The sequence below is a fragment of the Alternaria novae-zelandiae genome (assembly GCF_023758075.1).
Source record: "Alternaria novae-zelandiae strain BMP 2774 chromosome Unknown scaffold_22, whole genome shotgun sequence".
In the NCBI taxonomy this organism is placed as follows: Eukaryota; Fungi; Ascomycota; class Dothideomycetes; order Pleosporales; family Pleosporaceae; genus Alternaria; species Alternaria novae-zelandiae.
In genome coordinates, this window is record NW_026056982.1 from 249,449 (window position 1) to 276,703 (window position 27,255).

The 27,255-nt window shown below is 53.6% G+C and overlaps 10 protein-coding genes across 10 annotated transcripts; 4 read left to right on the forward strand and 6 right to left on the reverse strand.

The window, feature by feature from the left end:
- Positions 1 to 237: 237 nt before the first annotated feature.
- On the reverse strand, positions 238 to 2,367 carry J4E88_009060 (uncharacterized protein; the record flags this gene model as incomplete). Its single annotated transcript, XM_049402665.1, has 6 exons — positions 238 to 755; positions 802 to 991; positions 1,040 to 1,927; positions 1,981 to 2,124; positions 2,177 to 2,249; positions 2,300 to 2,367. 6 exons carry the CDS (start codon positions 2,365 to 2,367, stop codon positions 238 to 240), a joined length of 1,881 nt encoding a protein of 626 aa, XP_049251520.1.
- Positions 2,368 to 3,378: 1,011 nt separating this feature from the next.
- Positions 3,379 to 4,069, forward strand: J4E88_009061 (uncharacterized protein; the record flags this gene model as incomplete). The annotated part of the gene is made up of 4 exons (XM_049402666.1): positions 3,379 to 3,562; positions 3,615 to 3,778; positions 3,827 to 3,992; positions 4,044 to 4,069. The coding sequence occupies 4 exons, from the start codon at positions 3,379 to 3,381 to the stop codon at positions 4,067 to 4,069; spliced, it is 540 nt and encodes a 179-aa protein (XP_049251521.1).
- Positions 4,070 to 4,368: 299 nt separating this feature from the next.
- Positions 4,369 to 6,138, reverse strand: J4E88_009062 (uncharacterized protein; the record flags this gene model as incomplete). The annotated part of the gene is made up of 6 exons (XM_049402667.1): positions 4,369 to 4,562; positions 4,810 to 5,077; positions 5,158 to 5,465; positions 5,536 to 5,624; positions 5,702 to 6,009; positions 6,064 to 6,138. The coding sequence occupies 6 exons, from the start codon at positions 6,136 to 6,138 to the stop codon at positions 4,369 to 4,371; spliced, it is 1,242 nt and encodes a 413-aa protein (XP_049251522.1).
- A 520-nt stretch (positions 6,139 to 6,658) lies between these two features.
- J4E88_009063 (uncharacterized protein) lies at positions 6,659 to 8,005 on the reverse strand (the record flags this gene model as incomplete). The annotated part of the gene is made up of 5 exons (XM_049402668.1): positions 6,659 to 7,021; positions 7,072 to 7,471; positions 7,520 to 7,692; positions 7,754 to 7,860; positions 7,918 to 8,005. The coding sequence occupies 5 exons, from the start codon at positions 8,003 to 8,005 to the stop codon at positions 6,659 to 6,661; spliced, it is 1,131 nt and encodes a 376-aa protein (XP_049251523.1).
- A 509-nt stretch (positions 8,006 to 8,514) lies between these two features.
- On the forward strand, positions 8,515 to 10,334 carry J4E88_009064 (uncharacterized protein; the record flags this gene model as incomplete). The annotated part of the gene is made up of 2 exons (XM_049402669.1): positions 8,515 to 8,800; positions 8,851 to 10,334. The coding sequence occupies 2 exons, from the start codon at positions 8,515 to 8,517 to the stop codon at positions 10,332 to 10,334; spliced, it is 1,770 nt and encodes a 589-aa protein (XP_049251524.1).
- A 1,092-nt stretch (positions 10,335 to 11,426) lies between these two features.
- J4E88_009065 (uncharacterized protein) lies at positions 11,427 to 12,538 on the forward strand (the record flags this gene model as incomplete). The annotated part of the gene is made up of 2 exons (XM_049402670.1): positions 11,427 to 12,449; positions 12,500 to 12,538. 2 exons carry the CDS (start codon positions 11,427 to 11,429, stop codon positions 12,536 to 12,538), a joined length of 1,062 nt encoding a protein of 353 aa, XP_049251525.1.
- Positions 12,539 to 13,681: 1,143 nt separating this feature from the next.
- On the forward strand, positions 13,682 to 15,748 carry J4E88_009066 (uncharacterized protein; the record flags this gene model as incomplete). Its single annotated transcript, XM_049402671.1, has 1 exon — positions 13,682 to 15,748. One exon carries the CDS (start codon positions 13,682 to 13,684, stop codon positions 15,746 to 15,748), a length of 2,067 nt encoding a protein of 688 aa, XP_049251526.1.
- A 419-nt stretch (positions 15,749 to 16,167) lies between these two features.
- On the reverse strand, positions 16,168 to 16,854 carry J4E88_009067 (uncharacterized protein; the record flags this gene model as incomplete). Its single annotated transcript, XM_049402672.1, has 3 exons — positions 16,168 to 16,312; positions 16,363 to 16,735; positions 16,788 to 16,854. 3 exons carry the CDS (start codon positions 16,852 to 16,854, stop codon positions 16,168 to 16,170), a joined length of 585 nt encoding a protein of 194 aa, XP_049251527.1.
- A 1,528-nt stretch (positions 16,855 to 18,382) lies between these two features.
- J4E88_009068 (uncharacterized protein) lies at positions 18,383 to 19,257 on the reverse strand (the record flags this gene model as incomplete). The annotated part of the gene is made up of 2 exons (XM_049402673.1): positions 18,383 to 18,665; positions 18,926 to 19,257. 2 exons carry the CDS (start codon positions 19,255 to 19,257, stop codon positions 18,383 to 18,385), a joined length of 615 nt encoding a protein of 204 aa, XP_049251528.1.
- Positions 19,258 to 21,767: 2,510 nt separating this feature from the next.
- Positions 21,768 to 26,753, reverse strand: J4E88_009069 (uncharacterized protein; the record flags this gene model as incomplete). The annotated part of the gene is made up of 1 exon (XM_049402674.1): positions 21,768 to 26,753. The coding sequence occupies one exon, from the start codon at positions 26,751 to 26,753 to the stop codon at positions 21,768 to 21,770; it is 4,986 nt and encodes a 1,661-aa protein (XP_049251529.1).
- Between the last annotated feature and the right edge of the window lie 502 nt (positions 26,754 to 27,255).

A 27,255-nucleotide genomic window follows, 5' to 3' on the forward strand; every position in this document is an offset into this window, starting at 1 on the left:
ACTTGCAGGTCCTAAAATACCCTGACAGACAGCTCCCTGAGCTATCCTATTCTTGCACCTTTTTCTCCTGTAGATACAAGAGCCGACCACGACTATCGGCCCTGAAAATGGCTGGATTGCCTTTGTCCAGCAGTACAACATATGCTCAACACCTGTCATCCTGTAAGAGGTGGCTGCATCACATTCGTTGTGAGGCTTGATTGGCGAGACCGCCTGAACGTATAGTTGCACCTGCTATCAACGTGGGCGTGGTTGCATGGACCCCATCTGCTGTGGCATTTGGGGAGGGTACATTTGTTGACGCTTCGCTGGATTGTTCATATCGTCGCCTCCAGATATTTCCGAGACTTGACGGCGATGACCCGGCGCTAGTTGTGATTGTTGCTGCTGTTGCATTTGCATGTGTGGTGAGGTACTGTATCCCATGTTCCCGTGCATGGGGTTCACACCATATGGACCTGGGTGTTGGACTGGTTGACCTCGCATTGCTTGCGCAAAATCGTCCGGGACCGTGCTGCCTACAGGAGAGACGCCCGGCATTTGGTTGGGTGAGTTCCAGTTGCTGACCGTCTGTGGAGATTTAGCTGGAGAATCTTCCTCTTTGAGCACCAATTGACGCGCTATTTGCACAGGCTGGGGCGCGACCATGGTTCCGTCAGCCTGAGCGACTGGCTTTTTGAGATGAACAAGGTGCTTCTCTAGCATGTGTAGAAGACCTTCCTTAGTGAAAGGCTTGGGGAGAACATCGTTCATACCTGGAGATGTTAGTACAGAGACTGAGAATGAACAAATTTCTCTTACCATGCTGGAAGTACATGGAGATGTCGTCGCTTCGGATATTAGAAGTCATAGCAACAATCGGTGTAGTGTCAAACTGTCGAATCAAGTGACATGCTGATACACCGTCCAGGTTTGGCATGATAATATCCATCAAGACCAAGTCGTACTTTGAGCCAGCGTTCATCTTGTTGACAGCTTCCAGACCATCGAGCTGGGTTCAGTTAGCATGGCGTACAAACGACGAGAGTAGATGACTTACAGCACTATCAATGGAGCAGTGGAAAGCGTACAAGAACTTGCTTCCAATTCGACGGCACGTGGGGTCATCCTCAACGAGCAGAATCTGAGGCGGTCGAATCCATCCTGGATCTGGAATAGCATTTTTCCTCTTTGGCTCTGGCATTCTGGGTTCGTTGGATTCTACTGCTTTGGGCGGGGCAGCATAGGGAATGTTGTTGATGTGCTCGCTGTACATGGGGTCAATACCTTGGTTGGAACCGACAGGGTAAACGAGGTTATCGAGGTTTTCGAGACGCATTGAGTTGGTCGAAGTTGCTGATGGCGGTCCGCGGCTCGTCGGTCGCAGTGTTGCTCGCGCGATATCTGGTGGTGGGGTTGTCAAAGTGCCGTTCATCCGCATGGTGATCTCGTTCATCTGCTCCAGGTTTCGGGGGTTCAGCATAGCATCTGCGTTTGTTTCGCTTAGAAGTTTAGAAGCGTGCTGCAATGGAGAAGCGGGGTTATCGTCATCGTTGGCTGCGGTGGGCTCCATGCTTCCGTTCTGCGAGTCGGTGCCGTTGGGGAAAACGAGCTTGCTGTTCCTCCTTTGCGTCGCATCAACGCCGTGTAGGAAAGTCATGATCTGCTGCATGACATGCTCGTGGTTAACAACCGTCTTTTGTAGCCCGATGACCTCTTGCAAAAGCATGGAATGGTGGATGCTCAGTTCACTGTAGCGACTCTCGAGCGCATGCAGTTGAGCTTGCGTGGCCATCAACTGTCCGCTAACCATGTCCATCTGTTGCGAGGGCGCAAACTCTTCCGCGGCGGCTTGGTTGGGTTTTCGCGGCGCGGGGGCCTTTCGACGGATGTTGTCGAGCGCGTCTTTGTTGTTCATCTTGAAGTCGGGGTGCTTGAATTCCCAGGCCTATGGGGCTGTTAGCCTCGATACCCGCAGACGCATCTTGGAATACCACATACTCCAGGTCCATAAGGTGATTGTCCATTTTCTTCGTTGTTGTGACGAACTTTGTGGAAATCGTACTTGTTCAGCTGGCGGACAAAACTGGCGAAATTGCTGTGTTTGAAGTGCTTGGGGAGGATGTGCTTTGTAAATTTCTCGTTCTGTTCCTGGGTCAGCAAGTCTGCCACGATATTGAAGGCCCGAGGCGCATACTTCCAGGACGACAAAACTGTCGCCGTCATTTCCCCATCGTACTACACTCTCGTCGCTCCCGTTCTCCAGCATCCTAGATGAGGTTCAGCGCGAAGCACAGCGCGCATGGGCGCGTCAACCTACTTGTACAGCTTGCGCACAAAGTCGCTGGAGTTGTTGGACCCTCCCCCACCGGCTTGGCTGGGATCCATGATGGTGAATTGGGCTGCGCCGTGGGCGTAGATGCCGCTGGTGGTGATCCGTGTTGATGCGCGACGGCACCCAGATGGTCGAATGGATGCCTAAGGGTCTGCTGAAACCCAGTCACAGTCTTCACCACTGGAGGCGACCGCGATGGAGCTACGGGGGACGGTGCGCAAGGTTCCGGTTGCGCGTTGGAGTGGTTTAAACTTTTGCTTGGCCGGGGGCGGATCGGTGGTGGATGGTCGATGACGAAATTTCCCAAAAAGGGCGCGCCGTGTTGCAGGCGGACGGAGGGCGATGGACGAGATCTGGAACCTTCAAGTGTAAGAAACAGGGAGACATGGGCACCTCTGCGCGGGCACTTGGGAGCTAAACGGGCCTAAAGCAGGTTAACACTGGGCTCGAGAGGAATGCAGTCGAGCATGCGCTAGGAGCAAGCCAAGCGGGCGACGTGCCGAGGAGACGAGCCAGGGGGTTGCTGCTATGACAGGACACGGGACACGGCCATGGGCAGACTGAGTCGCACCCCGTTTCCACACCGCACACACATCGCGAGCGCGGCCATAGTACCTGCAGTCCTTTTTCGGCGACCATGGTACGCTGGGCGTGGCTGTCCCAGCCAATGTTTCCGTGTTTCTGCAACCCATGTCCCCACTGATTACGCCGTTGACGATTCACCACCGGCTTGAGGCACGATCGGCATACAGCAGCAAGCGTGCAGTTGGGCTGCGCTAGTACCGGTGTGGGTCGAATGGGTCAGTATCATTATCCGCAATTTGCTGCTGCACTCGAGACTAACCTGCATATACAGCTCTTATTTATGGACACGATGCTGCCATGTGTTCCGATATTGCATACTTCGGGGACAAGGTGCACACGTCAAGTGGAACGCGGCCGGTGCGCGCGCCTGCCGTCTTCCGACCGAAATACCCCCACCACCAGTGCCTCACCACCACCAAGTGCACACGTGCTCTCTTCACACACGCCCACATACACGCACCTCTACCTGCATACACGCCATGTTCGCTACCGTCCGCCGTCTACCCCTAGTTCGTCCAGTCGCCGGTCGACGTCTGTTCCACGCCTCAGCACCTGCATTCGTCAATGTCGGTGACAAGCTGCCCAGCGTTGACCTCGTCGAGGGTTCGCCAGGTAACAAGGTGAACCTGGCCAACGAGTTGTCCGGAAAGGGTGTGATTATCGGTAAATTTCCCCTAGCGTCGACTGAGTGAACATGTGTTTGACAATGGCAAAGGCGTTCCGGCTGCCTTCTCGCCCTCGTGCTCTGAGAACCACATCCCGGGCTACATCAACTCCTCCAAGCTGAAGGATGCCGGTAAGGTCTTTGTTGTCTCTGTGAACGACCCTTTTGTCATGAAAGCATGGGGCAAGATGCTTGATCCATCTGGCTCCAGCGGTGTGAGTTCCTTGCACTCCAATGAGAAAACACCCTGTTGACCTCTGTAGATCCGCTTCCTCGGTGACCCCAGCCTGAGCTTCACAAAGGCCCTTGACCTCTCTTTCGACGGTGCATCCATCTTCGGAGGTGACCGCTCCAAGCGATATGCCTTGGTCATCGAAAACGGTGCCGTCAAAGCAGCGCACGTTGAGCCTGATAACACAGGCTTGAATGGTATGAGTCCCTACTAATTAATAGCGAATGCAGCTTGCTAAAAAGACACAGTCTCTGCGGCAGACAAGGTTCTATAGACGACCCGCGACACGTTTGCAGATAGATGCTAGGATGAATATTCGCTACGACGACCACAGACTGCTTACAGTCTCAGAATTGGCCTACGGTGTCTATCGCAGAGGAGATTGGATACCCCATCTTCCCTATACCGATGATCAATATAACACATCATGTTTATGAGATTGCTTCGAATACGGTGACATTCTACTGAATCAGACAGCAAAACGAAGCAGTCTGGACACCCTGCGCTAACCTCAGACTTAACCCACAAACCCTCTACACGCTCTGCACACATAGACCAACACAAACACACCATCTACTTCTTCCCAGCAAACGCGCACGTCCCAAGATCGCGCTTCTCCGCTGGAAGCTGGGGACTAATGTCAAAGTCGAAGATGTCAATCGGTAGTCCGATGGTGGTACAGGCGTTGGGGATATCGACAATGCCAGCTATATGACCCTGAATCGGGGCACACGAGAGCAGGAGATAGATCTGGTAGTCGCTGTAGCCTGCAGTTCAGTCAGTGACTAATTTCCGGGAAAACCTCAAGCGTCTCGAAACTCAAAACCAACCCCCATCGCTACAAACACGACAACCAATCTCTGCTCCAAACGAAAAAAGCCAATGCCAAGGAGTCAAGAACGCTGGAAGTACCAAACGAGACATGAGCCTCGAACTTCACCAGGGCAGGCTAACACAGGCCAACCCACAAAAGCTTCGCAAAAGCAAACAGACCCAGAAAAGAAGTAAACTCACCAAACCGTCTCAAATACTCAATCACCCTCAAGCAAGTCTGACGATACGCCACCGTAGCATCAAGATAATGCTGTTTACCCTTCTCATCCACACTAAACCCCTCAAAGTAGATATACCTGCCGGGGCCAAACTGCGGCTCCACAGGACCAGGGATGTAAATGGGACTCTTCATGTCGAGCTGCTTCATGCCACCCTTCATGACGCTGAATTTGATGGTGATGACGCCTGCCATTTCGATGGCGCCGCAGAAGGAGATTTCGCCGTCGCCCTTGAAGAGAGGGGGAGAGGTGTTAGTTCGGGTTGTTCTGTTCATGATAGAGTTTACGGGGGTGGATGGGAAGTGCTTACTTGGCTGAAATGTAGGTCTCCTACGCTGAACTTCGCACCGGGTACGTGAACTGGGAGGAAAACTTTGGAGCCGCGGGAGAGGTTCTTGATGTCGCAGTTTCCACCATGTTCTGGACGTCCTGGGATCGTGCGAGCGCCTTCTTTCGCGATTTTGTCCTTTACGGAACCTGTGGCGGAGCCGGAGTGGGCGTTTTGGGGCTGTGGTGGTTGTGCAACGATGCGGTCCAGGTGCGTGTGCGTCGAGATGAGTTCGGCTTCACGCGTGTTCCAGGTTTCGAGGACTTCGGCGGAGGGAGCACAGCCTAGGACTGGGAATGTGGATAATGTGATCAGTTTTGTGTTCGATTGGGACAGAAGGTAAGTAGAAAGTTTGCTTACTGCCGGGGTGAATTAGACCTGCGAATCTCACACCAGGGATGTGGCGGGAGCTGCAGAAAATGCCTTCGAAATCCCAAATAGCCTTTGCACTGTACGTGCGTTAGTCTTCATGTCTTCTCTTCTTCCATTGTTTCCTCGAATCGCGATATTCGTCTTGCAAACTTACGGTTCCGGGTAAAGCTCATCCAGGAACCCTCCACCGTTTTCTTTCGCGAATATACCCGTGAAACCCCATGGCTGGTCTTCTAGGGGCTGTACATCTTGGATATCAACTACCAGCACATCGCCAGGCTCCGCAGTTTCGATGTCAAAGGGCCCAGTCAAGTAGTGGATTTTGGTCAGGTCAACGTCGCGGATGTCATCTGCTGAGTCATTGTTGCCGATTTGACCGCCTGTCCAATCTACGCATTCAATCTTGACGGCTTCACCAGGTTTGATCGTGCCGTAGGAGGGGTTCTCGGGATGCCAACGGTTCTGCAGGTGTTATCTTTGAAGATCAAGTTTGGGTGTTGTGAGCAATTGACGTACGTGCAGGCATTCCTGCTCCGATGCCGGTTTGTCCAGCGAGACCTTGGCCGCGTATCTTAATCCTTCTTTGCCCATGTTGAGTTTTGGAGTGTATCAAGCTTGGGAGTTGAGAGGAACAGAAAAAAACAATCTGCAAGTCAGACAATAAGGGCAGACGCGTCCGGTCGCGAGAGGGGAAAGTCACGTATATGAAGCCAGCAGACGCGGGGAAAGAGTAACTCTCAACCTATCAATTGTTATCTGGGACGAATAGATACGTGCCGAGGACAAGGCCGAATCCCATATCCACGAACTATTACTACAAGGTGGGTGATAAGCTCGATGATACGGCGCTGTTACGTTACGTATGATCGGATGGAGCTGTAAGCTACCTACCACAACGGGACGCGTTGACCCCACTGCGGGGTATATTCATAATGGTACCATCATCGTACAGCGACCGGATAGCGTGACAACTGGATATTCCTGATTGCCGACGGCGCCTGTACTAGCTGCGGTTCGTTTTCTAAGGTGCGAGGCTATGTGTTCGTCATGTTGAGCGGCAGTTTTCCGCTCGCATAGAGTTTGTCATCCCGTGTCTAAGCGTCATCGCAGACTAGCTGAACGTCTTTCGTGGTGTTTGGCGGACTTCGGATTGGATCTTGGGCTTGTGCATTGCGAGGTTGTATTCGTCCATGTGCTGCCATGGCAGATTGAGGAACTCGTGTTTGTTCTTCCAGCGCAGTGACTCTTCCTTGAACTTGTCGGCTTCGGTGGGCGGGAGCGGCGGCTCTGTAATTTTCGTGATGAGGTATGCCGTGGATGCTTCGGCGAGACCGTATATGAGGACGCCGACGAGGGGTATCTTGACAAAGATGTAGAAGCCTAGGCCGAAACCAAAGAGCACACCAGCTCGGTCTTTGAACCAGAGCTTCTTTTGCTCTTTGTTGTAGCGAACGCGTGTGAAGTAGGGCTCAAGCTGTTTCAAGTCAGAAAAGTGAGCATGAAATTTGTTGAAGAGGTGCTTACCAGCTCTCGCATAAGAGTTCGTGATGAGAAGTAAGCCTGCAGGAAGCTGACCAGGTATCTGCGGGGGAACAGCAATGATCCCGCGAAGATGGCTGCTGCGGGCTGGGTTCCCACCGATTTCTTGAATGTGTAGAAACTGGCAGCGGGCAGCACGAAGCGTCCTACATATGGTACGTAAGACAACGCCAGAACTGCCAAAGAGATGGCTGCCTTTCTCCCCTGTTTTGTCGCATATAGCATTATAGCCTGTTTGATGGGCTTCTTCTCCTTCTCGGGCTTGGGTGCGTGGTCGGGGTATTTCTCGAGGTTTGGGTAGTACATGGCGCGGAGGTTGTGGGGGTCTTCGCTCTTGTGCTTCTGGACGTACGTCTCGTCGACCCAACGGAGGGAGTCCATGAACCTGGAGACGTTGTCAGCTAGATCTCAAAACGGCTACGAGCGTGCCTACATGCGATCCAGAGTAGGTGTGACGTAGCGCATCATGGTCATGAGGAAGAAGGGCACTTGGAGGACAGTGTGTTCAAGAAAGTGAAGGCCGTTGACGACACTCTCGTCCATGCTCGTGTGGTTCATGTTGACGAAGAGAGAGAGGATCCATAGTAGCACTCTGACGCCGACAATCTGGCCATGTTAGACGTCATGTCTGTGTGGAACAGGGCATCCATGAATGATTGAGACGTACGGGTATCGCGACGATGATGCGGATGGCGACGCCTGCAGCTACAGCAATAGCAGCCTGACGGTAGTGGTCCGAAGTGAAGAGACCCGGGTTCTGGAGAGCTCGATTGACTGCGGCGGTATCAGAATGGAGCTGTCACTCACGATACCCTGATGGCCTCGACTTACCGCCAACCAGAGTAAGCTGGGCTCCCCGCAGGATGGCGTTGGGGTCGAAGTTGGACACGTCGAATTGGGACATGTCGATTTTGTCCATGGTGGCAAGCTCGACAGAGGCTCAGGCAGTCTGGTGTGGCTTTCGGCGCAGCAAGCGTGGATTGCGTCCACGTAGAGGTCGTGTGCGAACGCCTGCGAACTGGCGGAGCCCATGACGTACTGACAGCTCCCCACGGACCCGTCGTAGCGCAGCGCGTCGCAAACAAAGCAAGTAACGCGTTGTTGATAGGGGATGCCGTCGCACCAGCAAAACACGCACCCATCTGCAGCGTCCCATCTCACACCGGCGGCATAACTGGCAACTCGACGCGCGCGGGGTTCAGACGATCCGCTGATCAGGTTGAAACTCCAAGTCGTCCCTGTGGCCAAAGCGCGTAGCGTTCCGAAGCCAGGGACTTCCAATCCCTTCAGCCTCTCCATCAACCCCCATCTCCGCACTAACACTTGTAATACTCTCACCAAGCGCCGGCCGCTGTCTTCTGTGGGATCCTTCACCTCGACCTCGCCCTACCGGGATAGCAATGCCCCTATAAGAAGTCTATTATGACGATGCCGGCTTCATCCCAGCATCCTGAGCACGCGCCGTCTGCTCTCAACCCCAGCAACTCGAGGCGCAGCTTCACACTGCCCGCGCGCACTGCACGGAGGACTACGTCGGTGCCTGCACCGTCTGCGAACAGCGCAGATGGCATAGAGACGCTGTTTGTGTGCTCCAACTCCAAGATCTTCTCCTTCACAACAGCTGGGCCCGCTCGGCGCCTGTCACCGTCCCGCTCAGGTGACGCAGCGCATCCGATACCCTGGAAGACGCCTACAGAGCGCACACTCGCAGTCGGTATGCCATCCAATGTGTCACCGGGCTGGAACTTGTCTAACCTATCACAGGCGCTCTCCGTATCTACCGTGTGACAGCCTCCAACGTCTCCTTCCTGAACAGCGGCAATCTCCTGCACACAATCTTTCCCAGGTCTCAGATATGGCTTGTCGACAATCAGTCTGTCTTCGTACTGCGCGTACGCCAGGACTCGTACTATCGCATCGAGCTCCCCTATGAGACGGACGACGACAAGGACAAGATCACGCAATTCAAGTCGGTATTGGCTCAAGTCATGCAGTACGAGAGGACGCAGTGTCCGTTTGCGCGCGGGTTCGAGGTCGTCGCAGAGCTCGAGCGCCCGAAGAGCCCCCCACGCAAGACGATCAAGAGGAAGCCCTCAGGGCAGGCAAAGAAGTGGGTCATGGACAAGACCTGGGTTCCGCAGCAACATGGTTCACGGCCTTCTACTGCTGGTACTATGAGCTCAGAGACTGGTACCACTTCTTCAAACGAAGAGGACGACCGGTCGAGCGTCTGTACTGACAGCAGCGAAATAGTGCCGGCCGCACCCGAGACCCCTTTGGCGAGAACAGCACCAAAGCCCCTCTCATCCAGATCTCCTCAACGTCGCCCCTCGGTAGCGGAACGCGCCAGCATGTTTCAAGGCCTGCGGTCAGTTACGGCGCCCATCCGAGCGCCCAGGAGAGAATCGGTATCGGCCATGGAACGTATAGTCGAGTCTCCAGCAGCAAAGCAACCCACCGAGGCTGAAAAACCCATACTGGAACGCCAGATTTCGGATGCCTTGAGTCTGGCCTCAAGCGCAGACTCATTCTACTCTCTGGATACTGCTACTCCGCGAAGTCCTTCTCCCAAGTTCCTCGATGCCGAGGCTGATATCGTGAACCCATGGGCAAAAGTCTTTTCCAAGCAGCAAGATGAGCCCAGGGGCCGTTCGATACACCGACGTCAGATATCTGAGGTTACTGTCCGCGGCCCATCCACCGAGCGTACTGATGCATCCGCACCTGTGACTCCTACTGCCCCATACTATCCGTCCGCGGTGACCTCGATCGATGGACGACCGTCATCAGCGCCTTCGACACCACCGCTAATGAGCGATTCCGACGACGACAGCCTCGGGCGTGCTAGCATAGACATACCTACACCGCCGGATGCCATTCGTATGAGGAAGCTCACGGGTGCTTCACAGAGACGTGCCTTCTCTCCTATGCCTCCAGCGCAGAACCTTTTCTGTCCACCCAAGCACAACCCAGGCAGAGACTTCACAAATGCCTTGGTGAGCAAGACGTGCGAGCTTGTTCTGGGGCCACCCGCACACCTGGTATCCGTCATGCTCCGTATCGCTACGAGCATCTCAAATGGGTTCGGTTTTATCACATACCGCGTACGCCGCGCTGAGAAGATTCCATGTGCTTGGGAGTCAGATGATGATGCTGACTGGGCTGAAGAAGACGATTTCGGCATCCCGCTTAACAACATCGGGACCCCGGCAATGCGTCGACAGACGTTCTCGGGCGAACTTGACTAATGCATTTGAGGCTGGCTGAGCTTGGATGGTGGTTTCTTATTGCATTTTCACGGTTGATACCAGGCGTTGCATTTTATGTTTGCATCTAGAAGGCGAAGGTCATGCTACTTTCAGTCGTACTTGCACGACGTTGACGTTTTTGAAGAATACATGATTGTAATATGGCGGTACGATAGTGGATAATATGAGATGCGCTCTCCGCATGAATGAGGATACAAGTTTACACACCGTCTTTAGCTGGGCAAGCAGCGTCACTGAGAAGCTGAGACCACAACACCACCCTGGGGCATGCATCCTACCCTTGCCATGCTGAAGCTTGATCGGAGGCATCCCGATGAGCCTGGACTCGGTGCTGAATGTGGTGACACTACGTAACCTGCTCTCCTGAGCCGTAAGACTCCGAAGCAGGTCATCTCTATGACTTCAATCTCGACTTCAGCGTGCTGCTATCCGTCATGGCGGGCGACGCATGTGGTATGACATGATGCCTGACGTCGAATACCGTTGGATCTCGATCGCGAGGTACACTCCTGGGGAAGGCGTTACCGGGTCTGGCTCCTAGCGCCCGGTTTGTCCGTCCAGTCGCGCGGCGATGACGAGCAGCCATGCAGGCACAACATAAGACGATGCTCACTCATCCCATCTCCATGACCCCATCAGCGCCATACCGCAAATGCACACGTCGGATTACTTGCATACCCTCACCTGAGGGAGACTGTTGGGACTTGCGCGTGATCGCCCGCGTCGTGGGGCATTTTAAAATGAGGATGCAGGGTTATGGGTCCTAGCCACGCTGGCAAACCTTCGATCGCATCCAGCCAGCTTTACCGCAAGTTGCAGCGCCAGCGGCTTGTCCAATGACGTCTAGCGCTCGCTCGCGTGTTGCGCACGGAATCAAGGACCTGACCGACTAATTAACTTTGTAGAGGAGGCGGGTGATCCGTTCCTTTTCCCCTAACACTCCCATGGAACCTTCAGCTTTGTGTCAGGAATAGACACCCGTCTCGCTTGCTTACGCCTCATCATCTACTTATCCATTTCGCTTCGCACTGCCGGGGCTGCAACATCGACTACCACCGGATCGCGTTTACTATGAAAAGGAAGATGGAGGAGGATCTCGACGTGTTGTTGGACGAGACGTTGACGCTATGCAAAACACCCCCCGTCCCGCGACGCAATCCGCATCGCGTCTTCTATCAGTACAAATGCAAAACATCGCCGCCCACGGCGCCACCAAAGGAACCGGAGAACCCAGAGATGGAGATGAAAGGACCGCCCATGTTCCACTTTGGAGGACAAACCGAGTTGGTCCCTAAGCCCCTCTTCGCCAGGAGCAACTCGCTGCCGTCACAATCCGTCCGACCATCGCTACCATCTCGCCCATCCGAGCCTTTTCAGTTCAACGCCGACGACATCGTCAAAAGCCCGACACCTTTGTTCGGCAGGAGGAACACGCTGCCATCCAAGGTGCGACGCGCTGTTGCCGCCGAAAGAAAGCCATCGCCGTTGTCGCGCGGAGAGGGAGTGCGATCGTCGCAATCGGCCCACACCACCACCAAGGAGCCCACGTCACCAGCGCTGCCACGTAAGGAACCCAACACCACGCCGAACCCAAAAGCGAAAACCACCAAGTCGCAATTCGCGACTCCGCAGAGGACCCCCCGTGTTGTCGACATCAAAAGACCATCACCACTTTCTGGCAAGGGAAGTGCGCGACGACCCGGTCCCACCCGATTCGCTCCTGTGGAACCCCCATCGCCGATAGTACTGTCACCCGTCATCTCCAACAGCTCTGCGACTTCATCGCCATCGCCATCTGTTTTCTCCGAAGCGGCCAGTTTCTCTGCGTCGAGCCCATCAACACCTGCCACGTCACCACCTGGCTCTCCAATGGTGCCAACAACACACGCTCGCTCGCAGTCGCTAAGTTATTTCCCGCCGTCTCATTGGACCATCAAGCCCTCGCCTTCCCCGATCTACGTCCCCAGGCAAAAGTTGAGGAGGAAGGACAGTCCCAAAATGGAGACTCTTCGCACACTAAGAGCGAAGGAGTCGGACATGATGCTGCAACAAATTTACGACCAACATTGGGAAGCATACCGCGCAAAACTACTTGTAAGTTCTGCCAACGCACCTTCCATGCAGCACTCACTAACCTGGCGTAGAATATGACTAGCGGACTCCGCGCTGCAGAGCGACTTTAACGATCACGATTTATGACTTAACGACTTCAAGACGAGGGCATGCATGGCGTCACACGGCATCTGATTATAATACCCCGGGTTTGGATATATGGGCGCATTTAGAAACCGATTTGCATTTACGGTCTGCATTCACGGTCACAAGCGTTTTAACATATGGGTATACACTGTAATCTAATAGAGCACAGGGCACTACAGCCCTGGTTTGATTCCAACATAATCTTCGTCGACGTCTCTGAGCGAGCGAGCGGCGCACACTTTCGTGCTGCGGAGCCTCAGCTGCACGCATGCACAGCTTACATCACCCGCGCATGGCAGCTGACCTTGATAGCACGCAGCCCCATCGTGCGGCGCTAGTGATTGGTTGACACATTTGACAAGCGCAGCAGACAGCCTCACCAGGCCTTAGCTGCCTATTCTCCCCGCTGCACCCGCCACCTGATATTTGTTCACCAACTTTACTCCTTTTGGAGATGCAACTCGCAACACATGAACTCCCAAGGTAAACGTACATTGTCTGTGCTATATCCAGACCGCCTGCGCCGCACATCCGTCGTGGCGCAGCGCGTAGCCCTGTTATGTGTAAAGGTGGGCCTGACCTAGCCACCATAGGCTAAGCAGGCGCGTAAGATGGCCCCCAAATGGATACCCATATGCCTCGAGCGTTCTCCATGTTCGCATTGACGCGGAACAGCACATCAAACTGTAGTTATGTGGGGGGTGTGGCACAGGACTTATAGGAAGCTTGTTCCCACTTCCCATGGTTTTCGATGATTTTCTGGTAGCATTCTGAGATCGCGTTTCTGCCCTGGTGGCACGTCATTTGTTTCATACCTCAAAGCGCAGCCTTGTAGGCAGCCTTGGGACCTTTCTGCAGACGACTCAACATCTGACTCACGCCTCGTCGTTGCCACTGTAACACGTATCGATTTGGAAGAGGCCGCCTCGTGCCAGTCATGCGTATGAGTCGGAGGCGGGTTTAGTGTTTGACTCGACAACTTCAGTGCAGTATCCTCAACTCACAAGCAAACGTCTCGCGACTGTATTCAAAACACAGTATACCATCGCCGTTCACGAAAACCCCGGATCGTCAGAAACTGATACTGACGACACCGACATCTGTTGCCTTTCTCGGCGCCAACAACCATGGAATCCTCAAACCCAGAGAGAAATGACAACGCGCCGCTGCGCTTGCTCTCGCTAGATGGAGGGGGTGTACGGGGCCTGTCGTCTCTGTTGGTACTTCAGAACCTGATGGAGAACATAGCCTTGGAAGAGAAGAGGTTAGGAAGGAAAGCCATGAACGACCACGAACCGCTAAAACCATGCGACTATTTCGACCTTATTGGAGGCACATCAACGGGTGGCATAATAGCCATCATGCTGTCACGATTGCGACTCGATTGCAAAACCTGCATCGCTGTATACAGTAAATTAGCAGAGCAAATATTCAAGCACGATCGATCGATAAAGGCTTTTGGCATGAAGATCCCCACAGGAGCAAGTCGGTTTTCCGGTGCCGTTCTCGCAAATGCCATCAAGTCTGCGTTGAAAGACCTCGGCTTCGATCCAGATGAACTGATGTGGGATGAGGCGCTTTTTGAAGAAGTGGATGAAGCGGCTGATCTACCCAGAGACAGCATCTGGGCAGATGCGCCGCCAGCGCCGGTAATCACAGAGAGTCCGGTCGGCACACTCAAGAACTCGCTATGCTCGTTGGAATCGGGCCCTCCTGAAAGTGTCGATAGCACGAAGAATCTGTCTACACTCTTTGGCGACAGTCCTTTCGGCCCGCGAAAGCCAATGCGAAGCGCTACTTGGAAGCTGCATCACCGGCAATCAGTTCACAAAAAGGCAAACGCCAAGGGGTGCCGCGGCTTTGTACTTACTTCCCTCAAGAACGCGTTAGGCCTTCCCCGAATCCTGTCTACCTACGATCCCAATGACCGGACGACGCGAATTTGGGAAGCGTTAAGAGCTACGTCCGCAGCACCGACCTTCTTCGAAGAGATGCAATTCGGCACGCCCAAAGTCACTTACCTAGACGGCGGCGTGGGCTTCAACAACCCATGCGCAGAAGTCGACTACGCGGCAAAAGCACTCTGGGAAGGCCGCTCCATCGGCGTCATAGTCTCCGTCGGCACCGGCCTACAAAGCATCCCAAGCGTAAAGAAAATGGCATCATGGCTACCCTTCGGCCTCGGAACAGACATCTCCATAGCCAGCGCACTCACGGGCATGGCAACAAGCACCGCACGCGTCGACAACGAAATGAAGCGCATGTACAACAACTCCGACACCAAATACTTCCGCTTCGACGTCGACCGCGGCCTCGCAGACGTCAGCCTCGAACAATGGATGAAAGAAGACGAAATGGCCTCCCTAACCGAACTCTACATGAATGACGGTGAGCAGATCCGGTCCGCCAAAGACTTCGGCCAACGCATGGCCAAACTTTCCGCATTACCTCCAAAATTCGAAATAAGCGCTTCCCACTTCCGTCTAGGCATGACCGGACGCGGCCTCCTTGATTCCTCCTTCCAACTCGCGCAGGTTGATTTTAAAACGGGTATGCCGTTAGGCGTTTCCCCGCACCTCGACGATATACCACGCATGTCTCAATACCGCGACCTCTCGCCCAGTGGCGAAAGCGGACTCGCTCTCGACAACGCAACCGGCCGCCTCAAACGCATCTTCCCAGTAGCCGAAGACCTCGACCACGATGGCCGCCGCGAAGAAGCCGCCGTGTACCAGTGCATCAAAGCCGACAACATATGTCTCCGCACGATAAAAACAGGTATACCACAGGGCAAATACAAAGTCCAATTCCTCGTCTCTTTCCACAATAGCACGCATACGCCGCCTCGCGATCTTGTCTTCAGCGTCGGGAAACCGTTTGATCCGTCGACCTTCTCGCAGCGCTATGTCGATGTTAAGATTACGCCGGATGTGGGGAGTGTGCTGTTGCATCCGGATGCGGTGAGGGTTAGGGTCGGGTCGAGACGGTATGAGGAGCTCAAGGGAAAGGGGTGGGCGGAGATTGAGGGGGATATCGAGGTTAGTGTGGGATTGGACGGGGCGTTGGGGTTTATTATTAGTAAGAAGTATGAAGATGGTGTGTTTGTGGATGGATGGAGTTTTGGTGGTGTGAGGCTGGAGCCGGTGTTCGGGACGGCGGGTGGGGTGGTGACAAGTCCGAGGATTTTGACATGATTAATTGAGCGGGCGTTATGGGAACGCTGTCTCGGCGAGTGGTTGGCAATCGCTCGTCGACTTTCGATGTTTACAAGCTTTGTTTCGATTCTCTTTGTCGGGCGTCTGGAGGAAGTTATGACGAGCGCAAGGTTTGAGGTAATGTTTATCAGACAGGAATTATAGACCATGTAGTTTATGTGTCATAGCAGCGAAGCGCATGTTTGTTCAAGAAAACAAGAACTTTTATTGAACTGTCTACTGTTTCTATTATTGAGACACACCCTATGCAAACACCGAACAGTGCCGATACGTGTGTTAAAGAGCGACGATAGTTGATATTATCGTGTGACGACAAGCCCTACGATTGGCTTGGCTAGCGTTGACCAGTGAGATCCATTCGACGGTGTCTGCATGTATCAGGAGCGATATCCCGATGCTCAGAGTGTGGGGGAAGCAGTCGGGCAGGTGGTAACGCTGACGGTGTTGAAGACGGTGGTAGGCACGCTTGTGGTGGAGGTGATGGTAGTAGAGGCAAGAGTGAAAACCGTCGCTGTAGCGGTACCGGAGACGGGTGTCGAGGTACTATCATTGATAAGCGAGTGCATGATGGAAGCAAGGAATACAGTACTTACGTGGTAACGGTAGTCCTGGCAGTGGCAGTCGAAGTCGCAGTGACTTGAGCCTGAGTGAATGTGAAGTCAGGACCGAAGAAGCCAGCACGCTTCTCCAACTTCGCCTTGGAGTCGTCAACCGCGGCACGCTTGTTCAGCTTCACCTTGGGAGCGGCAAACGCGACGCGCTTGCGGTGAAGCTTGAAGGTGGAGCAGCCGGAAAGCTTGCGTCCTCCAATGATGTTCGAGTTAATGCGGACGTCACCGATGCTGCCCTTCATGTAGCAAGCACCAGGCTTGCCAATGACCCAGGAAACATTGACACAGCCAGTAGTGTTGTCACAGGCTTGGAGACATTGCTCGTAAGTGTCGGTATACACGAGACCGTTTTCAACTAGATACAATATTAACTTGTGTGCGTTGTAACGGTGAACAGGGGAACTTACGGTCATTGCCGAAGCGGTCAGAGCTGCACTCGACAGCATATACTGCGCCACATGACGTTGTGACCATTGAGCCATTGGAACCAGGGCAGCTAGTAGCGCCTGTTGGGCTCGCAGCAGGAGCGCTCGACGATGCAGCAGGAGCACTCGATGATGCAGCAAGGGTGCTTGATGGTGCAGCGAAGACGCTAGCAGGTGTGCATGCGCACTGGTATGCTGTGTTGGAGATCGTCGTAGTGACAGTAACGGTAGAGGGTCCGGGAGTGGGCGCAGCTGAAGTGACTGGAGCTGAGCTTGCTTCCACGGAAGAAGAAGAGGGGGAAACGGAAGAGGAAACACGGGATGAGGTAGACACAGGCGAGGAGGCAGCTACGGAAGAGGAAGCAGCCACGGAGGAAGAAGCAGCCGCAGATGAGGAAGCAGCCGCAGATGAGGAAGCGACAGCAGACGAAGAGGCAGGTGTCATCGAGGAAGCGGCCGCAGAGGAAGAGGCAGGTGCCGCCGAAGAAGCACTAGTTGCCGACTTAGTTGAGATGCTGCGGATCAGTCTTCCACCAATAATGTTGCTGTTCGAACCGGCAGCGTTGGCTGCGCTCTTCAGGTAGCAAGGACCGTTAATAACGTAGCTGGCAGCGACACAGCCTGAAGTGGTAGAACAGTCTGCCAAGCAGCCTTCGTAGGAGCTGGGGTAGGTCGGGCTCATTGGGCCCGGAATATCGCCACCCTGGTAGTCGGCACCGCACTCAACTAGATATTGCATGCCATTGACAGTGATCATGGAGCCGTTGGAGCCAGGGCAAGAAACACTAGCGCCTGAACTGGCAGCAGGGCTGGAAGATGAACTTGCGGTGACGACTGTGGTGCTGACAACTGTGGTCGTGGCGACTGATTGAGAGGAAGCGCCTGCAGAAGAAGCGATCATCGAAGAAGATGAAGACACAGGGACTGATGCAATCCTAGCACCCCAGACACCACCGTTGGACCTAGGCGCACCGACACCGCTCTTCAAGTAGCAAGGGCCGTTTGGCAGGTATGAAACGGCCTGGCAGCCAGAAGTAGCTCCGCAAGCTTGGATACACTGCTCATAGTTCGCAGGGTTACCAGGCGCAACACCGATATCGGAGTTAGTGCGGTCGATGAAGCACTCGACGACGAAGTCTCCTTGAGGGGTGGTGAACGTGGCACCATCGCTCGCGGGGCAAGACAAGGCAGACGCAGATGGCGACGCGCTGGCTGAAGTGGGGGTGACAGAGCTTGAAGTGATGGCAACAGAGCTGGAAGCAGGGCTTGACGAAGCAGGGCTTGACGAAGCAGAGCTGGAAGAGACTGAGCTTAAAGCCGGGCTTGAAGAAACAGAACTGGAAACACGGCTTGAAGAAGCTGCGCTCGAGATAGGGCTTGAAGAGGCTGAGCTCGAGACAGGAGTTGAAGCGGCTGAGCTCGAGACAGGAGTTGAAGCGGCTGGGGTAGATACAGGGCTTGAAGAAGCGGAGCTCAAAGCAGGGGTGGAGGCTGCTGAGCTCGACGCAGCGCTTGAAGAAGCGGGGCCTGATGCAGGGCTCGAGGAAGCAGAGCTGGATGATAGGCGTGCAGATGAGCTAGAAGAAGCGGCCGAGGATGATGCGGCCGGAATGGAGCTCGGTGTCGGAGTAACCGTAGTCACACTTACGACGGTAGTAGTAGCGACGGAGGCTGAAGAGGGCGATGGGATAGGAGACGGTGAAGCGGATGAGCTGGAAGAAGCGGACGAGGGCGACACGATGGGAGCGGAGCTCGATGGAGTAGCCGTAGTGACGCTTACCACTGTGGTGGTGACAACAGAGGCTGAGCTTGGCGAAGGGATCGCGGAAGGTGTAGAAGATGTAGAAGATGAGCTCGGGACTGGCACAGCAGATGAGCTTGGCGATGGAACGGAAGACGCGATTGAGGACGAGCTCGGCGATGGGATAGCTGAAGGCGAAGCAGATGAGCTTGGCGAGGGAACGGGAGAAGGCGATGAAAACGAGCTTGGTGACGGGATGGAGGAAGGTGAAGAGATGGAGCTCGGCGTTGGCGTGACTGTCGACATGACGACCGTGGTGGTAGTAGACACTTGTGCCGACGATGATGGTACAATCGGAATGGAGGATGATCGGGAAGACGATGGCACAATGGGTGCTGGAGAAGAGCTAGAGGAACTCGGTCGAATGGATGTCGGGCAGACAGTGAAGGTCTGTGTAACAGCACTGGTGACCGGGAATGTGGAAGTAGCGATGTTTGTCTGTGTGCTAGTGGCAGAGGCGGAAGAGACTGTAGTAGTCGCCGCAGGCCTAACAGGCGCAAACGCAGTGTTGGTAGCAGTCGAAGTCGTCTGAACGACGCTTGTAGCGACAGTGCTTGGGGAAGGCTGGTCGCCGAACGCAGCAGTGAAGGCACGGGGAGTGGCAGCGAACGGGTTAAGGAACGCATAGTTATCGATCGTATAACGACCCATGTTGACCCAGTCGTAAAGGTCAGCATCCTGACAGAAAATGCCTGTATAGGTTGCCGGTACGCCTTGGGTCTGGTAAGTGCAGGTGCGGGTGTACAAAAGCAACGGGTTGGAAATGATGGGCGTGAATGTAGGCCTGGTTCCTTGATAACAGGTAGAAGTACCAGACATATAAGTCACCTGGATACCGAAGTTGTCGCCAGATCCAAAGCTATGCCTAGCTCGATCATAACTGAAGGTTGGGGTGGCCGACCCAATGAGGGACGGCAGACCCGCGGCAACGAGCGAGCAGCCTGACATGTCGGCTGGCTACTGGGGATCGAGCAAATGTAGGAGAAAAGCGAGCGTGCAGAACGAATGATTCCTGACTACAGAGAGCAGAGGGAAGCTCTTTTATGAATCCCTACCTTGCAGCTACGCGGCTACTCAATATGATGAGTTCATGGAGCTTAGAAGGGTTAAAAGACCCTGAACCACCAACCAAAATCGAAGGCTATGGGGTTACTCCGACAGGAGGGTTCTCCTCACGATCGATATTCGGTATGTAAATGAGGGGCCGGTTGGTGAGGCATTGGAGCATGCCATCGCTTCCACCTGGGTCGCACGGAGGGAACGCTAAACATCTTCCCGAGCAGGCTGAAAAGATGGACGAATGTTTTCGCGATTGGGAGTGTTGTGCGTCTAGGTACACCTGTGTTCCTGAGGTGCGGTGTGTCGTTCATGGCACGAAACCCTTCCAAGCCTGGAAGACGCGTTTGACAGCACGGACCCCCACTAGGCGTTTAGCGCAGGGGCGCCGTCGTCATCATCATGCCCGTTCACCCAGTCCGGCTCCATCTCGTCTCGAAAGGCTCACAGTTACATCCTCTGTCATGACTTCTACTTTCGATACGGATTTCGGTTTGGTTGGGCTACCGTTTTACGTACTGTATGTGCCATCTTGCTCGAAGAAAAATCTCTCTATTACCGAAGAATCCAATTTGCCAAACGTACTCCAGTCTCGAAGGGTCTTTCGCCGAACATCGCATCATGAACGATCCCTGCGTCTCTGCAGCCTTTCACATATGTTGGTAGACTAAAGGAAAACCACAATACCACCCATATGTAGCCCGCATACCTTGCTAATGCAGGTCCAATATTGTCATGGCCGGCCCCTCGGTACCGTGCCTGAACAGCCATCCATTGCACAACACCCTCGATGGTGATAGCTACCGGCTGCGACATGAAGAATACGAGTTCTCCCATGTCTCTACGCGTTACCATAAACATTTGGAACTCGTGCACTAAGCAGCTAATTGCGAACGACACATAGAGTTGAATTAATCCCGATGCGAGACTGCCATTGCGGAGACCCAGGAGGCGCACAATGCGAGCTGCGGGTTGCGAGATCATCTGCAATAGACATTTGCGTTAGCGATGCTCGCATACCGCACGGTGGTGGAAAACTTGGAAACGATGTAAAAGTGAAATGAGGAGTCAATCCCGACTTTACCTTTCTCATTGTTTGGTGATAGACCACACTCCAGACCTGTCTCACAGACCACGCATCCCTCAACTTTCCCATTAGCGGGGGCCATTGCCACGTTTCGCATACCCCGCATGCAACGGATCCAGCCGCCATGAAGCTGTAAGCGAAGTTCAATCTTTCCCAGACCCATATCGCACCGGACCAACCAATGAGTGCATCGACCATGAGGTGATAGGGGCGGGCTTCCGATGACAGCCGTACCTCCGCAGCTGAACCCCATCCGAGCAGTAAGAGCATGGCCATAGACCGCAAGTACGTAATCATCATCTTGTGGACATGTCTGCGCACAAAGGCCCGTTTCGAAAGGCCCTCGTACGGATCGTCAGGAACGCTTTTGACCTGCCAATTCCAACCAATACCACGATGCGACGGAACCATGAGTGAACACACCCTGAGAACTTTCTGCCATGACAGGTACATTCCATCCAAGGTTCTCGCGCTCCTAGTGTCGCTGCGCTTCGGGTTTCCAATGTATGCAGGGGCATCGGGCCCTTTCTGTGGAGCCAAAATGGCGAATTCGAGGAACCAGAGAGGCACAGCAATGAAGAACGAGCTGTTGTAATAGTCGGCAGAGGGGTTACCGAAGGTATAGCATGGTGACCTAAGGCATAGGTCTAGAATCAGTGGGAATATGCAGATGGCGATCCGACGTCGGCTGGAAAAGAAGAACGGGACGATGGTAAGGACAAAGATCAGTGGTTGGTAGAGTGGCGGCATGGGCTTTCGGTCGGCGAGCTGTGGCCAAGAGTACCAAAGTGGCGCCATGCTCTCCATCGTCTTCCGCATGTTGGCGTTAATAGTTTCAGGAATAGCCATTGTCACACTTCGCGGGCTACAGGAAGAAGTTCCAGCGGGGCTCGCCAATTTGTGAAGTCGCATTGATCAGGCCACCAGCCTTGGACCGCGTCGAAGGATCCGAGCTGACGTAAACTCTGCCTGCTAACTAAAGCAAGCACTATTGCTACGGCCTGTTTTCTAGGTAAGGCTAGGACAGATAGCTTTCCTCGATCTCCCATCCTCTTCTTCGGACACCCTCATTCTCACATGCTTTCCACGTATCCACCATTGATTCCAACTTATGCCTGGTATCTTTATTCACGATAGCTCGGTCCTCCTTCAACTCGTCTCCCACGAGTTGAACTAGTGCCCAGGCAACTTCGACCTTCAACAAGTCTGGTGCTGTCAACCAGCTCAACCTCGTCTTACGAATGTCGCCTACGTAGATCGCTGTCAATATGCGATTGTTCTGGAGACGATCGTGCAGCAGATCGTGTTTATCGTAAATGTATAGAGATGTGCCGAATCGCTTTTCACCCCTTCTGCTGCCCTTGGAAGACACGATGTCAGTGGCAAGGTAGGCATTCAGGTCTCGAAGGGCTTGATGGTAGACTGGCTGGCTACTCATCTCATCGATGATCGCCTCCAGCTGACCGGCAAAGAGCGTGCATTTCCGTTCCCGAGCCTCTTCACCTTCATCGCGCGAAGGCCATGGATAATCGAGCAGGAGAAGACGCCAGGAAAAGGTATCAGGAAGGACCGAAGGCTCTCGGGCTGGGTCGCGCTCCCATTTTCGGTTGCGCAAGTTGTTGACGTAAGACACCATCGCTACTAGGATCGGTTTGCCGTGCTGTAGCCACCAAGACTCTGCGATATATTTGCCACTCAGCAATCTATTATAGAAGCCTTTCGTAAGGCTGGTGTACGTTGGCCCGTCGTTGAATACAAACGTCGTGAAAATATTGAGACATTGCTCTTGGATGAGTTTCGGTGTAAGAACTGTATCGTCGGAAGAGTCCACCGCGTGTTCTAGAAGTTCGATGAAGTCCGCAGAAAAGCGACCATTCCGGAGACTGCGGTCTTGCCCAAATAGTCGTACCCATGTTTGGACTTCAGGAAGTGAAGCTAGTGCAGGATCAGCGACAAGCCCCTCATTCATGGCTCGCAAAGATGCCGGAGGTCCGATGATAAAGCACAGGTATTCCACATATTCTTCCAGTATAGTATGCGGTACATGAGCCGGCTTCTTGTTGTTCTTGTTTAATAGCAGCCTGTTCACGTACGGGTCTCGCGGGATGGATGGGATGCGAACGTCCATAAGCAACGCATCTTCAAGCCCGTACTTTCGGAGAAACAATGCCGCCCATCTCGTCGTATGATCTCTGAGGGTCTGCAGTACCGGCATCAAGACTCGATCTACAAATTGCTGGAACTCGACCGTATCGTTCTTCTTGTTACAGAAATATTGGATCAGAGCCACCAAAACCGGTGATTCTGACCCTTCCTCGAGCGAGATGCCGGCCTGAATCTCGGGGAGCGTGAGGTCCTGTTCGCACTGCAGCCACTGCGCTTCATCCAGCGGCTGTCTTTCGTTCAACGATCCAGCTATTGGTATGAACAACTCCAGAAGAGCAAGTACTGCGCGAGATTGGTCTCGAGAGCCAGTTTCAAACAGTACTAGGAGGCTCTTGACGATGTTGAGCCTGACGTCCACATGGGTGTTCATTTTTGAAAGTGTCGATAGCACTGAAAGAGCGTAGTCTGTTCCGTTCAAGTCAAGGTCCTGGAAAATCTGAACCAACATCTTAATCGTAGTGACTTTCACATGTGGCTCGCCAGTAGGTCGCGCAGCATCGCCCTCTACTGAGCTCTCTCTGTTCATGTTTCTGGTCTGTACCATGTTGATAATCTCATCGGAAAGAGATCCAATGCAGGCTCTAGCCTGCGACGCCGGAAGTCTTCGGAGGAAACTCGGTTTTAGTAGGATGCGATGCCATGAGCTCGACTTGGGCCTATCCAGGATTGTACGGACAGCTGACTGCGTGGCCAAGCCAGGTCTATCACTTTCGCCTAGTCGAGCAATGAGCTGCATAGTGACCTCATGCAGAGCTGTATGGCTGTCGGATTCTTCAACTGTGTCCGCATGATCAAGAGCTTTGACGAGGTTTCGTGAAAGCTGTGCCAGCAATGTAGGAGGTATCGTATCGAGATGACCGTGTATGGCTCTGGAAGCTGTAAACTGATTTGGCTCATCAGAAGTGAGGAACTCTTCGTCCAAGTATAAAGCCGGGTATCGCGTGTCTGTTTTCGAAGGAAACGGAGTCGCTAGAAGGCGGTCGCTCTTGACGAATTTCGCGTCGAGATACAGCAGAGCCGATAACACGCCACCTTCTCCCATATCGCGCGATGAACTCCAGATAAGCCTAGAGTCCTCTTCGTAGCCAGGAACTTTAACTGGTGCTGCAACAATGGGAAAGTTCACACGGCTTCTTGAAGTCATGATTCTCGATACGCCAACTGAGAAGTCCACATAAGTCGGTGCATCAAGTTCCCGCTCGACAAAATCCGGTCTTGTCGCAAAAGGGTTCCATTCACATGGCTCACCCGAACCGTCATCCTCAGGTATCATTGGCCAAGACTTCTCTATATTCCTCATCACGCCCTCAGGCGGCCACTCATCCAAATCGTCTGGCTTCATGTCTTTCCAAAAGCGTATTGCTTCCTCCTCTGTCATCCTGTCGGAGCTTAGAGGGCCGATGGCATACTGCCACGCCCTTCTGAGACGAGCTTTCTTCTCCAGCTTGTCGCATGCTTTGGGTATATAAAGCTGTAGGCCATATTGGTAACTGTCTACAAACAGCCCAATGGTCTTCTGAAACTCTTTGTCTAGTGATACGGGTTGGAGAGCAGTCTTCGGATCTGGAAAGATGGCTTGCTGGGTACGCGCTGCAATGTAAGACGCCCCTATGCTGTTGAGATCATTCACGTTCAGAGTCCACGGTGCAGTCAGGTATTGTATTGGAAGTCCTCGAGGAAACGGCTCAGGAAGCGCTAGTGTGGCAGGACGGTCTAGCGGCCTTAGCTTTGACCAGAGTTCATTTCTCGCTCGTGCGAGGGTGTCTAAGAAGACATATGTCGAGACGTCGGAGCTTTCAAGCTCAATAGTGAAGGATCTGTGATGGGCAAGAATACCACGGGGATGATTCGCCTCCAGTCTTGCGCATTCCTCTCTTTGCGCCTTTTCCTCGACCGCAATGAGCATAGGAATCGTGACCTGCCAAATGCAGGCATGTATACCGTGATCAGGGGCTCTGAGTTGCTTCTTGACATGTGGTGTGAGATCCATCCGTAGTTTGATAACATCGTGGAATAGCTCAAAGACGCCACCCCAATCAGACGCGTTGAACGAAGGTTCCCTGAGGGCTTCGCATGCTGTGTCAAACATTCCTTGCAAAATCGTATTCGCCATTGCGACTCGGTGTTGTAGCACAGTCAGGCTTGGCAATCCGTTGATCGATGCAGGAATACCTGATAGTAGGCGTGTAGCTTCTTCAGGAAATATGTTTGGATAGATCTCCCGCATCACGAGCGGATCTCGCAAGAAGCGTTTGGTCCACTCCAGCGTATCTTTCAGCAGGTCTAGAGACCCACTGGCGATAGCAGCAAATAGCGCTGATTTGGCAAAGAATGCACGTTGTTCCGGCTGAGATGCAGTAGCAGCCTTCTTCTTGCGCACATCAACGTAGCCATTGGCCAATATCTTGGCGTCTTCTTCCCTGTTGTTCAGGCTTAGTAGCCAGAAGTGAAATATATCCGGGTCACCACTTTGACCTTGAAGTTCATAGGTTGGCGTTTGGCCGAAAATAGAGCGATTTCGATCAAGGTCGATTAGATCAACATCTCCTCTCGCTTTTCGCAGACGAGTAAACAGTAGCAGAGCGTCGGCAGGGGACAGATTGGCGAAAAAGCTGGGATGGATCGAGCCCTTGGTCTTCTTCAGATCCGCATCGCTGTCAAGGTCAAGCGAGGTGGACTCTTGGTAGCAAAGTCTCAAGAGTGGGTAGCTTCGCTTTGCTGGAATCCTTGCGAGGACGTCATCCCAGTCTTCGATGTTGGTCTTGCTGGCCGTACCGAATACCGGATGAGAACAGAGCCTCCGCAGTTGCTGTTCGAACAAACTTGGCTGTTGTGACCAGCAATAGGCGACCTGCTGGAGAAAGTCGCCCTCGATGCCAGTGATGTGACATCCTGTGCTTGGATGGGCTTCCAAGTACCGCATTGTGAGATCGACTATTCGTTGTATCATATCCCAACCTGCGTGGTTCTTGATTGCACGTTTAATGAGAGGATTGACGAGTTGGTCGATGAAAGTCTCGTCCGCCACTACCGAGTGCGCTGAATTACCAAGGGTTTCCAAGAGTCTCAAAGAGAACTCCATCGACTTGGAGAAGCCCTTTGTGGTCGATTTACCTGGCGGATGGTGATGCAGTAGCTCTGTAAATACCGTGATGTTGTCTCTGGGTAATTGTTCCGCGCTCACCGCTTGGAGAAGCTCTTCTTGCATACACTCCGGATAGTACTTGACGAGATCCTTGGTTCGCGCATCTTTCCATGTTCCTTTCGACCCGCTTGCGATGGCCTCTTCTACCAGCTCCTTCGAACACGCAGGAATGATGAGTCGATAGAACCTTCCAAGTGCACGCTGATCTTTCGTCTTATGCGGCGAATCGGGGAAGCGATCGGGGTGCAGCGCTTTGAAGAATTTCGTGAAAAGCTCTCTTTTCGCATTCAGGTCAGCGCCTCTACCAGAACGACCAATTGCGTTACAAGCAGCCTTGACCTCGATCACTGAGAGGTCTGCAAAGATGTCAAGCAACCCAGCAGTTCCTCCAACGCCATCCCACGTCTCTCTCCATCGCGAAGAACAAAGTCCTTTACGCAGAAACTTGATGCCGAGCTTGCGGACAAGTACGGATTTATCTTGATTGAGCGCTTCGCGTGTAGCGAGAGGCGACTGTGCTACGCCGAGCCATGGCCCGAAGGTGAGCGGCGATATCGAGCCTCTCTCAATAGCTGAGAGGAGCTGTGTCGTGATGTCCTGGATTGGCGCATCGTCCAGTATTTGGGTGTAGTAGTCTCGAAGCTCAGCGGAAGTGGAAGACCGGATGCGACGCGTGTCGAGATTCGCGGTCATGGTGTGCGGAGCCGAGGTAGATTGCGCAATGGCCCTCCACCATCAATCGCAGCAGCAATCAGCATTGATATAGTTTCCAGAACTTCAGGCATGATGCACGCGAAGGGTAGCACAGGCAGACATGGCCAGATGGAGGAAGGTGGATGATCAGGCGGGCCGCGTAGTGGGGCCTGTCGTGTGTTGGAAGGGCTGAGAGGCGGCCAGCGACGCGTCTATGACATCAGCCTTTCCTCTCAAAGCGGTGACAGCTCCCACTACGCTGCGCCCTGTTACCTACGCCCGCAGCCTTCAATCGACGCCCTCCTTGATCCACAGCCCTCCGTCCCCTTATACTTGGGATACGCAGCGTCACCTTGATGCCGCATACTTGCAGCTTCCCAAGGTCTCATTACCGATGGTGTGCGAGATGAGAAGGTCCGCATTTGGAGCTTTCAGCGCTATCTGTACAAGTCTAACTCGCAACCGATCAATCAACAAGGAATCTATAAACAGCGAACCCCCT